Raw genomic sequence first — 11,811 nt, forward strand, 5'->3', positions numbered from 1 at the left:
TCTTATTACTTCCTTTCAATCTTTCACCAAAGTGGAAAGTAATGGTCCTTTAAAATACCAGTGATCCGATGGATAGTTGTTGTTACGTGCCGCCGACACCCCCAACTCATACCAACCCCTCCTTGGGTTTCCAAGGCGGTATCACTATGGAAGTAGATTGCCCAAATGGAATACTAGGCAACACTAAAGAAAAATATTGTTCTTGTTGTTATGTGCTGTCAAGTCAGACCTGACTCATAGCGACCCCTCTTTGGGTTTCCCAGGCAGTAGTACTACGGAAGTAGACTGCCCCATTAATATAGAATCTGCAAAACACCGTGTAACATGGATGAACATGGAGGACATCACCCTAAGTGAAATAAATCACAGAAGGACAAATATTGTATTAGTTCATTATTGTAAAAAGTCAAGGGAAAGTTTATATATAGAAGACTTTCTTGGTTGGTTTCCAGGGGTGGGAGAGAAGGGGAGGGAACACTGCAAAAATTAAAAAAAAAAAAAAGCATTGGCCCACGTCACTTTAGTTTTGTATATTTCATTGTACATAAATTACATTCCAACAAAATGTATTTAAAGAAAAAAAAAAAAAAAAAAAAAAAATATTGACCCCCTGTCAATAGAACTATGAGTCCTTAGCTGTGGGCGCGTTTGGCCCTGCTCACACGCTAGGCTTTCAATCTGGTCTCCGGATGTGGTTTTCCCAGGCTCCAGCTGCCTGATCCAACGGCTCTCCTGGACTGGCTCTCTGGCACTGCCTGCCTGCATGAAGCTTAAACGCACTTAGACTGACTCCACTGCTTGTCCAGGGCCTTAGTGGCAGGCAGGGGTGGTGGCCTCAGGTCTGTTGCCACGACGATTAAGAGGATACTCTGATGCGGCAACAGGAAACTTGTGGAATGCTCAACTGGTACAGTGAGGTGGGGGGAAGCTGGGCCCAGACAGTCTGTCAGACAGCAGACGAGGTCATATCTGTGGGCCTTTATTTAACCCGGAAAGGAATTTCTCAGGTGAGTCAACCTCACCTGTGTCCTCCAAAACTAGGCAGGAGAAGGGAAAGCTCTGAGAGGCTGTCTGCCCAGAGCTGAAGATGTTGGTTGTGGGGGAGAAACAGCAGGCAGCACCCTCTCCCAGTTTCCAAAGACACCAGTGACTTGATTGATAGCTAGTACTTTATTAAAATGTCTCCTAAGGGGAAAAGGAAATGTGTCTCCAGGGCAACAGAGAGTGAGTGTGTGTGTGTGTGTGTGTGTGTGTGAGGTGGGAGGTCCCTGATCTGTATTCTGAGGGTGTGGTCAGTCAGGCAGGGCCTGGGCCAACCAGTAAGGCAGAAGAGGGCCCCTGTCCGGGGGACTCACTGCTCCTGGGTGCCCCAGGAGATGTAGTCTGGCCGCGTGGCTGCATGGTACTCATCGATGAGCTCCTGCACAACCTCCCTGGACGTGTCCAGCTCATCAAAGTTCTCCTTGAAGATGTCCTCCTTGCGGAACTGCTCCAGGAAGGCCTCCCGCTTCCGCAGCTTGTCGTACTGGCGACAGGTCCGCTCAAAGAGCTTGGGGTATGCCGAAAACAGAAGTCACAAAAAGCTTCCAAGAACAATATGGCCCAGAGGGCTAGGGAGCCAAGGCCAGCCTATCCCCACAGCCAAAAGCCAGAAGCAGGGGCAGCAGGGATGTGGACAGGTGAAAGCACAGTTAAGAAACTGATTAAAACCAAACCAAACCCACTGTCCTCGAGTCAATTCCAACTCATAGTGACCCCCACTGGGTATCTGAGGCAGTAAATCTTTACGGAAGTAGACTGCCCAGTCTGGCTTCCGCGGAGTGGCTGGTGGCTTTGAACCACCAACCTTCTGGTTAGCAGTCAGATGCCTTAGGAACTGTGCTACCAAAGAAACTGATCGGGGACAAAAAGGGTGCAAGCTGTGACACTCACTGAGGAGATACTGGTGTGGTTGGCCATCATGAGCCCGCTGACCCGGTGGGCTGAGGGCAGGTAGGGAGACTTCCTTGACAGGGCCACCTGGATACTGGCTGGGCCCCAGGGGATGAAGTTGGCCAACTTGCGTTCCCGGATCCTCTGCAGGCTCTTGTGGACCTGGGGTGGGCACAGGAGTGGTGGTGGTAGCCTCTCCTCTACCCCTGCAGGTTCCGGGGGTAGAATGAAGGGGCTTCACCTACCTGGGTGGGGTCCACCTCTCCCTGGATGATGTTGAGGATGGCAATGTAGCAGTGGTTCGTCTGGCGATCCCGGCCAGTGGACACCATCACATTCTTGGGCTGTAGCAGCCGCCTCATGACATCCAGGACTGTGGTCTTCCTCACGCTGGCCACCTGAGGAGACAGTGGGTAACAGAGACCAGGCCAGCATTTAGGTTATAGTCCAGACACACTCAGAGAAAGAGAGAACAATCAACACATGGCCCCCATCAGACTCTGGTAGTACTGTCCCTCTAGGAAGTGTCCTCAGACCCAGGTCCACACTGAGCCTCTGCTGTAGGATCAGGATCTCAGTCCTCCTCAGCTCAGCCAAGCCATGCCCGTGTGCAAAAGTCTAAGCAGACCCCTGTAGAGCCCAGCCCCTGCAAGGAGCCAAAGGCAGAGGGAAGATGGAGAACTAGTCAGCAAGAAAGCCACATGCTCTGTACCCGTCCATGGCCCAGAGCCTCTGGGGGCTGCAGAGGGCAGCTCCTGGGGCAGCAGGAAGAAGAGAAAGGCCAGGTCAGGGCCTGCTGGGCACTGAGGGCTGTTCTCACCGACTGGTCTGTGGTGAGGGGCGTGTAGCCAGTCATGAGGAAGTGAAGCCTCGGTGTGGGGATGAGTGAGGCAATGAGGCCAATGAGGTCATTGTTCATGTAGCCGGGATAGCGCAGGGTGGTGGTGCTGGCTGACATGATGGTGGACACCTGGGGACAGGAGTGCCATGTCATGGGCCTCAGCTGGGGTGGGGCCTTCCCTTCCCAGATGACCTTCTAGCAGGAAGGTCCAGGTGTAGGTGAGTAGAGCCTCACCAGCTGGTTGATCTGGGAGAAGGATGGGTTCTGGATGTGCAGGCGGTCTGTGGCAATCCGGTTCAGGGCCGTGTTGTCCAGCACCACCTGGGGGAACAGAGGAAGGTGTCAGATTTATGAGGATAGGAAAAAAGGGAGCTCTACCTGAGCTTGCTCTGAAGCTTAAGTTCCCTTGAACCTCATGGCCAGAAAGACCCATCAGAAAAGGACTTGCCCAGGTTTGCTCAACGTGGAGTTTTGAAATGCATGAAAAAGAAGAAATAGGCATTTTGGTTACCTAGTGCCGCTCTGACAGGAATAGGAGTTTATTCTTACAATTTGGAGGCTTTAAGTCTGAGTTCAAAGTGCCAGGCTCTAGGGGCTGGGTGAAAGCCCCTCAACCTTGGGCTTCAGCTCTGCCTCCTGTTCCTGGCCCACTGAAGCTGGAGGCTTTTCTGCACTCAGTTGCTGGCTGCTGAGGCTGACAAACCCAAGTTTGACAAGTAACAAGGCATAGTCCCAATGTTACCAAACCACACGGTAGGCCATTAATTCAAGTCCGTTAAAAGTCCCAAGATCGGAACAGCATGGCAGGCTGCTGAACAACAACACGGCTATACACAGGGTTCAAGTGTGCCACAAGCTAGAGACCGTTCCCAAGGCTTCTCCTTATATACCGGAAGCGGACCACATCCCTAAGGCAGCTACTCAGCTGCTCACAGTAGATTCCACCATGGAGTTGATTGCCAGTCTCATCATGGGGAATACTACATCCAGCTGCCCAGCCACTCAACCTTAACTACCACAACAGGGGTGGGGGAGGAGTGGGGAAAGGTAGAATCCAGGAGTCACCACACAGTCTGCATTCTGGGTCAGCCTCTTGAGTGTGAGCAGGGAATTGTAGGGCTGCACCACCACGTCGCTCATCTCATCCTGGTTGGGGAACACCGAGTATGTCTGCACCAGCTTCTTGGGGTACCTAGTGGAAGTTGGGAGAAGAGGGTCAAAGCTCCTTAACAACTGTCTGGAAGCAGCTAGATGTGAATGGGGAAGTTGGGGTGAGGTCATGAGGTGAGTAGGAAAGGGACACTTGATCTTTGCAACTCCAAAGAGAGAGGGGCAGAGAGACATCTTAGGATGTAAGGTTCCACCTCCAAACCTGGCAATGCTCCCTGACCTTCTTCTAGAACCCAGATTCTAACCTCTGGCTCCGACTAGAGAGTGTGACCAAGTTCTTGTCATTGTGACTTCACTTTCCTCCCTACAGGAAGGAGCAGATGAGCCCTTTCCTGTCCTAGCAAAGGGAAAGGTATGTCTGGAGGGCCTCCTAGTCACTCGGGAAACCAGACTGGAGGCCCTGTCTTCTCCCAGCCCCCTATAGGCTCACCTGTCATTGAGTCGTTCTAAGAGGTAGGAGCCGAGGCCAGAGCCTGTCCCCCCAGCAATGGAGTGACACAGCACGAAGCCCTGCATGGGGAAGGGGCTGTCAGAGTCTAAGTATCAAACCCGATGCATCCCCCAACACTTGGACTTCTATGTTCCCTCCCTCTTCCTGACCCCACACAGCTCAGGAGACTCTGCCCTGTCTCCAGCAAGGCCTGGCGGCTTCTACCCAGTATAAAGGATATAGAGGTGGGCCTTGTGCTTAATAGGTGGCTTCTAAAGGGTTGCCAGTCTCCCCTATGTTTGCTCCCACCAGTGCTCCTGGGATACTCACCTCCAGACTGTCACTGCCATCTGCCTCCCGGTCTATGATGTCAAAAATGTCCTCATGGATCTTCTCTCCCTGTACAGTCATGGCAGACTCAGAGTGAGATCGGACCAAGGGACAAGGATGCTGATTTCACAACAGCCACCCTTGACTCCATATAAACAGAACAAAACAAAAACCCCAACTCACTGCCATTGAGTTGACTCCAACTCATAGAAGCCCCCCACTGAGTAAATCATTTCAGAAGTAGAATGCCCCATCTTCCTTCTGCGGAGCAGCTGGTGGGTTTGAACTGCTGACCTTCTAGTTAGTAGCCAAATGCCTTACCCACTACACCACCAGATGCTCCATATAACACCCCAAAGTCCTCTGCTGGAACACAGCTATCCTGCTTTTTATTTGGGTAAAGAGGCCTTGCAGGGCAGTGGTCACAAGCAGGCGCTCTACACCCAGGCTGCCTGTCTTCACATATTAGCTCGGTTCTGGTTAATTCTGCACCTTCTTCTATAGTTCAGTACACTGACCAAATTCTTCAAGCTGTGTAACCATCTCACCCTCCTTTCTGGGTTGGTCCTCCTTCCATTAACATACACTCACTGCCTTCTAAGTTTTCTAATTTTCTGAATTGCTGTTGTCAATTTGATCCCTTTAGATCTTAAAAGTGCCCAGTGCTCGACCTTAAAAGCCAGGAAGCTGCCATCTAGATGCAACAACGGGTCTCTCCTCGTCAAGAAGAAAGAAGAAAACCAAAATTAATGGAAACAATCAGTCCTAGCAACTGGTACACCATCCGATCTGCAACCTATACAACCATGAGACCAGAAGAACTAGATGGTGCCCAGCTACCACTGCCATCCACTTGGAAGGGATGTAGGAGATCCTGCATAAAGAGGGAGAACAATGTGGTACAAAACTCAAAATCATTTGGAGGCAAAAAAAAAAAAAAAAAAGAAGAAGGTGGGGACCAGGTTTGCTGGTCCAATGGAGCCTGGTGTAACCACTGAGACTATGGCCCCTAGCTGCCCTTCAGGTCTGGAATTAAACCCACAACTGTGGTTTCCAGCCAAACAAAGTACAGGCATGTGAGTTAAACATTTACCTCAAGTAGACACACGCCCTGGAGAGAACAATCATGGGAGAAGGAAGGGCTGCTTATGCACAGGGAGATAGCTCAGGGTGCAGAAGAGTATGAAGGGATGGATACTGGGAGGAGGTAACTATGGGGAGGAAGTGGGAGGGGAGCTGCTGCATTGTAAATTTTGGTCAATGACATGAGACAAAGTATATGTGAACTGCTGTATGAAAAGTGAATTTACTCTGTAAATCTTCACCCAAATCCTAATTAAAAAATAAAAAAAAAAAAGTGCCCAGTGCTCAAGGCAGATACTCTTTACTGATTAAACTAAATAACTGTTTGGCTTTAAGATTTCAGGACACATTTTTGGTTTAAGGTTTAAAGATTATCTCAGGGCAACAGTTTTGGGGGCTCTATTTCTATTTAATGAGTGGCTCTAGCAATTACTTAATTGCTCAATGCCTCAGTTTTCTCATCTGTAAAATTAAAGCTAATACTAGAATACTATGCAGTACTAAAGAATAACGAAGAATCTGTGAAACACCTCATAACATGGATGACCTTGGAGAACACTGCGCTGAGTGAAATAAGTCAATCAGAGAAGGATAAATACTGTATGAATCTACTATATAGAAAGCCAAGGAGAGGTTTACACATGGAAGGAATCTTTCTTTTTTGGTTACCAGGGAGGGGAGGGGAGAGAAAGGGAAATTGCTAGATAGGTAAGAGACACGTATTGATTTGGGTGAAGGGAAAGGCAATATACCAAAAGCGAATGATCAACACAGTAACACTAAGGAAAAGAAAGACATAAGAGGTGCACAAGAGGTATGGACAACAAAGGTAAATACTGTTATAATAAATGTACAATATAATAAATATTATAATAAATGTACAATGCTACATTATCAGTAATAACAAACATGAATCTAAGGGTAGATACATAGACAGGCAATGCACAGGCAAAAGGTTTGGCAGATGATGTCTCTACATATGTATTTGTATGTGCTATAAGAATGTTTCGGAAGGAAGATGGGGCAATCTACTTCTGTAGTAATACTGCCTTGGAAACCCAAGGAGGGGTCGCTATGAGTCGGGTCCAACTCGATGGCACATAACGACAACAACAACAACATAAGAATGTTTATATATCGCAGAACCAAAAGAAGACAAAGTTATAACGTCTTAGCTACAGTCAAACACCTTGAGGGAGTGAGTCACTGGGACCACAGGCTCAGGACCATGGTCATGGGGGACATGAAACTCAATTGGCTGAAGTAAAATATTACACAAAAATATTGTTCTACATCCTCTTTGATGAGCAGTGACAAGTCTTAAAAGCCTGTGAGCACCCACCTAAGATGCAACAATTGCTCTCTCCGCGTCCAAAGCAAAGAAGAGTGAAGAAAATCAAAGACACATGGACATAGTGGACTAGTGGACCAAGGGACTAGCAGACCATGAGACCCTCAGCCTGCATGACCCTGAGACTAGAAGAACTAGATGGTACCTAGCTACTACTGCCAACCACTCAGAAAGGGATCAAAATTGGGGGTCTTGTATAGAGTGGGAGAAAAATATGGAACAAAATGCAAAATTATAAAGACTAGGCTTACTGGTCTGACAGAGACTGGTGAAGCCCCCTAGTCACCCTTCAAGCCTGGAATCAAACTGACTCCCATGGTTTAACTTCCAGCCCAACTATGGACAAGCCTATGAGGTCAACAATTACACCAGGCAAGTACACTCCTTAGATCACTCAACCATGGGAGATCAGATGGGCAGCATTTGAGCCGGAGATAGCTCAGAGGGCAGGAACGCATAGCAAAGGATGACACAAGGAAAAGGTAACCACACGGAGGAAGTGGGAAGAGAGTTGTTACATTATGGTGCTTGCAATCTGTCATGAAACAAAATATGTATGAACAGGTGAATGGAAAACAAACTTACTCTGTAAACTTGCACCCAAACACAATACAAATAAATAAATAAAGCTACTATTACAGATCCACAGTCCATTATCTAAGATCCTTGGGTCAGTTTTGGGATTCAGAATATTCCCTATTTTAGAAAGGTAATGTCATGTATAAAATGTATATTAAGTACTATTCCCAAACTCACCAGCGACTCCTTGGAAGAAAGGTTAGGCAATCTACTTCCATAGTGATACTGCCTTGGAAACCCAAGGAGGGGTCGCTATGACTTGATCTGACTTGACAGTACATAAAAACAACAACACTCCCAGTGGGGGTCGGAGGCACATTCATCAAACACATTAACATTTCTGTAATGAAAGGTATGAGTATTCACAATAAGGTGGATAGAAATAGCCTTATTTTTACTAAGATTTGGTTTTGCTGCTAAATGAGCTATGAAACCATCTTTTGGTTTCAGAGCTTTCTGGATTTTGGAAAGACAGATAAGAGACTGTGGACCAATAGTACCAACTTAAAGCATTCTTGGGAGGTTTAAATAAGTTAATACATGTAAAGCTCCAGGAACATCACAACACTGCAACACAGCACTAGGTAGTGTGAGCTCTAAACTATACCACATAGTTAATTTACAAAACTGAACCCCCTCAGTCATCTCTCCCTCCTGGAAGTCATAGGCTTGTCCCCACACAGGAAGGGAGTTGTATTGTGGGCCTTTTTAAATCGGCTGCTAAACTCTACTCATAGTGAGTAGAACTGCCCCATAGTGTTTCCAAGGCTGTAATCTTTATGGAAGCAGACTGCCCCATCTTTCTCCCTCAGAGCTGTTGGTGGGGTCCAAAGGTCAACTCTTCAGTTAGCAGCTAAGCCCTTAACTACTGTGCATTAGGGTTCCTTGTGGGCTCCAGGGTGTAACAAATGACCTGGGAGAATCCGCTGGCCCAGTTGTTGCCAGCCCCTCCGCCGTGCTCCGACAGGTAGATGTTCTCCGGGTTGTAGAGCTTGGCATAGGGAGAGTTGAGGATGGAGTGGATCACCCGGGGCTCCAGGTCCAGCAGCACAGCCCTGGGAATGTAGTGCTCATCGTCTGCCTGTCAAGGGGAGGCCAGGACCGGGCCCAATCAGCGCAGGCCTGCCCAGTTCTACACCTCCCAGCTCTGGCTCCTGCCATCCCTCCCTCCTCAAGCCAGCAGCCCTGGCCCCTCTGCCCAGCGGGTTTCCCAGGACCAGGCCGCTGCCCTGCCGTTCAGGGCCCCAGAGCCACTGCCGGCCCTGGCTGAGTCGCTGGGGCACCTGGTAGAAAAAGACGTCTTTGCGGTCAGTGCCTTCCGTGGCGAACTCCTCCACGATGCCCTCGGGGCTGATACCATGCTCAGCGCACAGCTGTTTCCAGAACTCGAACCCAACTGGGGGCGGGGGAGAAAGGATATTTTGGTCTGGGCAGGTTCCGATTAGGAGCTGGGGGGCTGGGACCAGGGATAGGAAGTCAAGCCTCAAAATTCGTCTGTGTCTGAGCAAGGAAGTGAGGGCTGCACACCCGCGACTGGGAAAGAGAGAGCTCCTCGGGGTTGGGCAACTGAACACTGGGTCCAGTGATGCCCCGCTTTTCGGAGAACTGCAAACTGGGAAGGGCAGATGGAATCTAGGAACCCACAGCGAGACCTATAACATCTAAGGGGCCTGGCTATCGGAGGGGCTGGAGGTTCGCTCACTCTGATTGCCGCACTGGCCCAACTGTAGGGTGATGATTTCCCTCGGCATAGCTCCTCAGATCCTTACGTTGCAGCCGCTGGCGGCAAAAGCGCGGCGCTCGTCACCAAAAAAAAAAAAAAAAAAAAAAAAAAAACCCGCGCGCGCCGCCGTATGTGGCGTCGCAGTTAGCAACAGAGTACCTCGCGACACCGTAAGTGGCGCCGCTGTCTACAGCAGAGCCGCTCGCCGGCCCGCTTACCGTCAGACGCATGCGCCAACGTGCCCCGCCCCCATTAAGTCTCTTCCAAACAGGGTTTCGGACCGGTTCAAAACTCTTTATGTAATCCAATCCAGTGCGTGAGGCTCCTGAAATTTTCAGGTCCACTCCTCGGAAGGAAGGTTGAGCGATCTACTTCCGTAGTGGTACCGCCTCGAAAACCCAAGGAGGGATCGTTATGAGTTGGGTCCGAGTGCACGACAGTGAGTTTGGTTTGTTTATTTTTTAGGACTATGGCAGGACTTTTGGACAGCAACATTACTGGCAAGACTGTGGAGCGCAAAATAATACCTCCAGAGCAGCGTGGTAGGCTGCCATCTTTGAGCAGCACCCCTGTTTCCTATTTGGATCGAAATACCACTGGCAACAGGTTTGGTTGCTATGCAGTGCATACAACAATTACTGAAACTCTTTCAACAAGTTCAAAGCCCTGGCTCCAAATGAGAACTGAGATCTAGTGATGGTGAGAGCATTTCCTTATTGATCTGGCATTCAGTAATGCAGATTGCACGAAGCCTGGTGACACAGTGATTAAGCGCTCAGCTGCTAACCAAAACATGATGGTTCAAACTTACCAACTGCTCCGTGGGAGAAAGATGTGGCTGTCTGCTTTCATAAAGATTGCAGCCTTGGAAACCCTATGGGGCAGTTCCCACCCTGTTGTCACTCAACAGCACACAACAGTGATGCACATTGCAACCCATTTCCTCTTCCGTTTGTCATTCCCAGCGTAGTAAACCAAAACCAAACTCACTGCCATGGAGTCAATTGGACTCATAGAGACCCCTCCTTGGGTTTCTGAGGCGGTATCTCTACAGAAGTAGATTGCCTAGGTTTCCTTCCGAGGAATGGCTGGTGGGTTTGAACTGCCAACCTTCTGGTTAGCAGTCAAATGCCTTAGGCACTACACCACCATAGCTCCCTCCCTGCATAGTAGACCATATGATTTTCTGATTCAAAATGCCCAATACCAGTCCATTTCAGCTCATTAATGCCTAGGATATCGATATTCAAGCGTTGCATTTAATTTTTGACAACTTACATTTTTCCTAGATTAATATTTTATACATTTCACATTCTAATTACTGACAGATGTTCATAGTTGTTTCTTCTCATTTTGAGTCCTGCTACATCAGCAAATGAAGGTCCCGAAAGCTTTACTCCACCCATCGTTAAGATCGACTCTATTTTGAATGGAGTTTCTTGGGTTGGACTATATGAAAAAGAATGTGAAATCAGGATTGGAGGAGCACTCATTAACAATCTGCAATATGCAGATGACACAATTTTGCTTGCCAGAAGTGACAAGGACTTGAAGCATTTAATGATGAAGATCAAAATTACAGTTTTTATTATGGATTACACCTCAACATAAAGAAAGCAAAAATCCTCATGACTGGACCAAGAAACACCATCACAATAAATGGAGAAAAGTTTGAAGTTGTCAAGGATTTCATTTTACTTGGATCCACAATCAATGCCCATGGAAGTGGCAGTCAAGAAATCAAACCATGTCCTGCATTGGGCAAGTCTGCTGCAAAGGACCTCTTTAAAATATTGAAAAGCAAAGATGTCACCTTTTTTTTTTTTTTTTTAATTTTTGTGATTTGGGAGAAAATTTACAGAGCAAATTCATTTTCCATACAGCAGTTCACATATACTTTATCTTGTGACATTGACTGCAATTTTCCACAATACAACAGCTCTCTTCTCACTTCCTCCCCATAGTTACCTCTTCCATGTGTCCTTCCCTCCCAGGCACTCCTGCCTCCTGAGCTACGTCCCTGTGCATACACAGCCCTTCTATTCTCCCATGATTGATCTCTCCAAGGAGTGTATCTATCTAATATTAATGTTCAACTCGTATGTCTGTCTTTTGTTTGGCTGGAACCACAGGAGTGGGTTCAATTCCAGAACTGAAAGGCAGTTAGGGGCCATAGTCTCATGAGTTCCACCAAGCTCTATCAGACCAGCAAACCTAGTCTCACCGCGCCCCCCCTTTTTTAAAATAATTTTGAGTTTTGTTCCACCTTTTTCTTCCACTCTACCCAGGAGCTCCTAGATAGATCCCCCTCTATGTGTTTGACAGCAGTAGCCAGGCACCATGTAGTTGTTCTTCTTCTTTTTTTTTTTTTT

At 48.0% G+C, this 11,811-nt stretch overlaps 1 protein-coding gene across 1 annotated transcript; it reads right to left on the reverse strand.

The window, feature by feature from the left end:
• Nucleotides 1–1,351: 1,351 nt before the first annotated feature.
• LOC103211771 (tubulin gamma-1 chain) lies at nucleotides 1,352–9,467 on the reverse strand. Its single transcript, XM_007957749.2, has 11 exons — nucleotides 9,419–9,467; nucleotides 9,000–9,112; nucleotides 8,630–8,797; nucleotides 4,704–4,772; nucleotides 4,374–4,453; nucleotides 3,839–3,965; nucleotides 3,008–3,094; nucleotides 2,753–2,902; nucleotides 2,178–2,330; nucleotides 1,933–2,094; nucleotides 1,352–1,549 (listed from the first exon to the last, which is right to left on the reverse strand). The coding sequence occupies exons 1-11, from the start codon at nucleotides 9,465–9,467 to the stop codon at nucleotides 1,352–1,354; spliced, it is 1,356 nt and encodes a 451-aa protein (XP_007955940.1).
• Between the last annotated feature and the right edge of the window lie 2,344 nt (nucleotides 9,468–11,811).

This window comes from Orycteropus afer, unplaced genomic scaffold (genome assembly GCF_000298275.1).
Source record: "Orycteropus afer afer isolate SDZICR_OR568_19922 unplaced genomic scaffold, OryAfe1.0 scaffold00786, whole genome shotgun sequence".
Lineage (NCBI taxonomy): Eukaryota > Metazoa > Chordata > Mammalia > Tubulidentata > Orycteropodidae > Orycteropus > Orycteropus afer.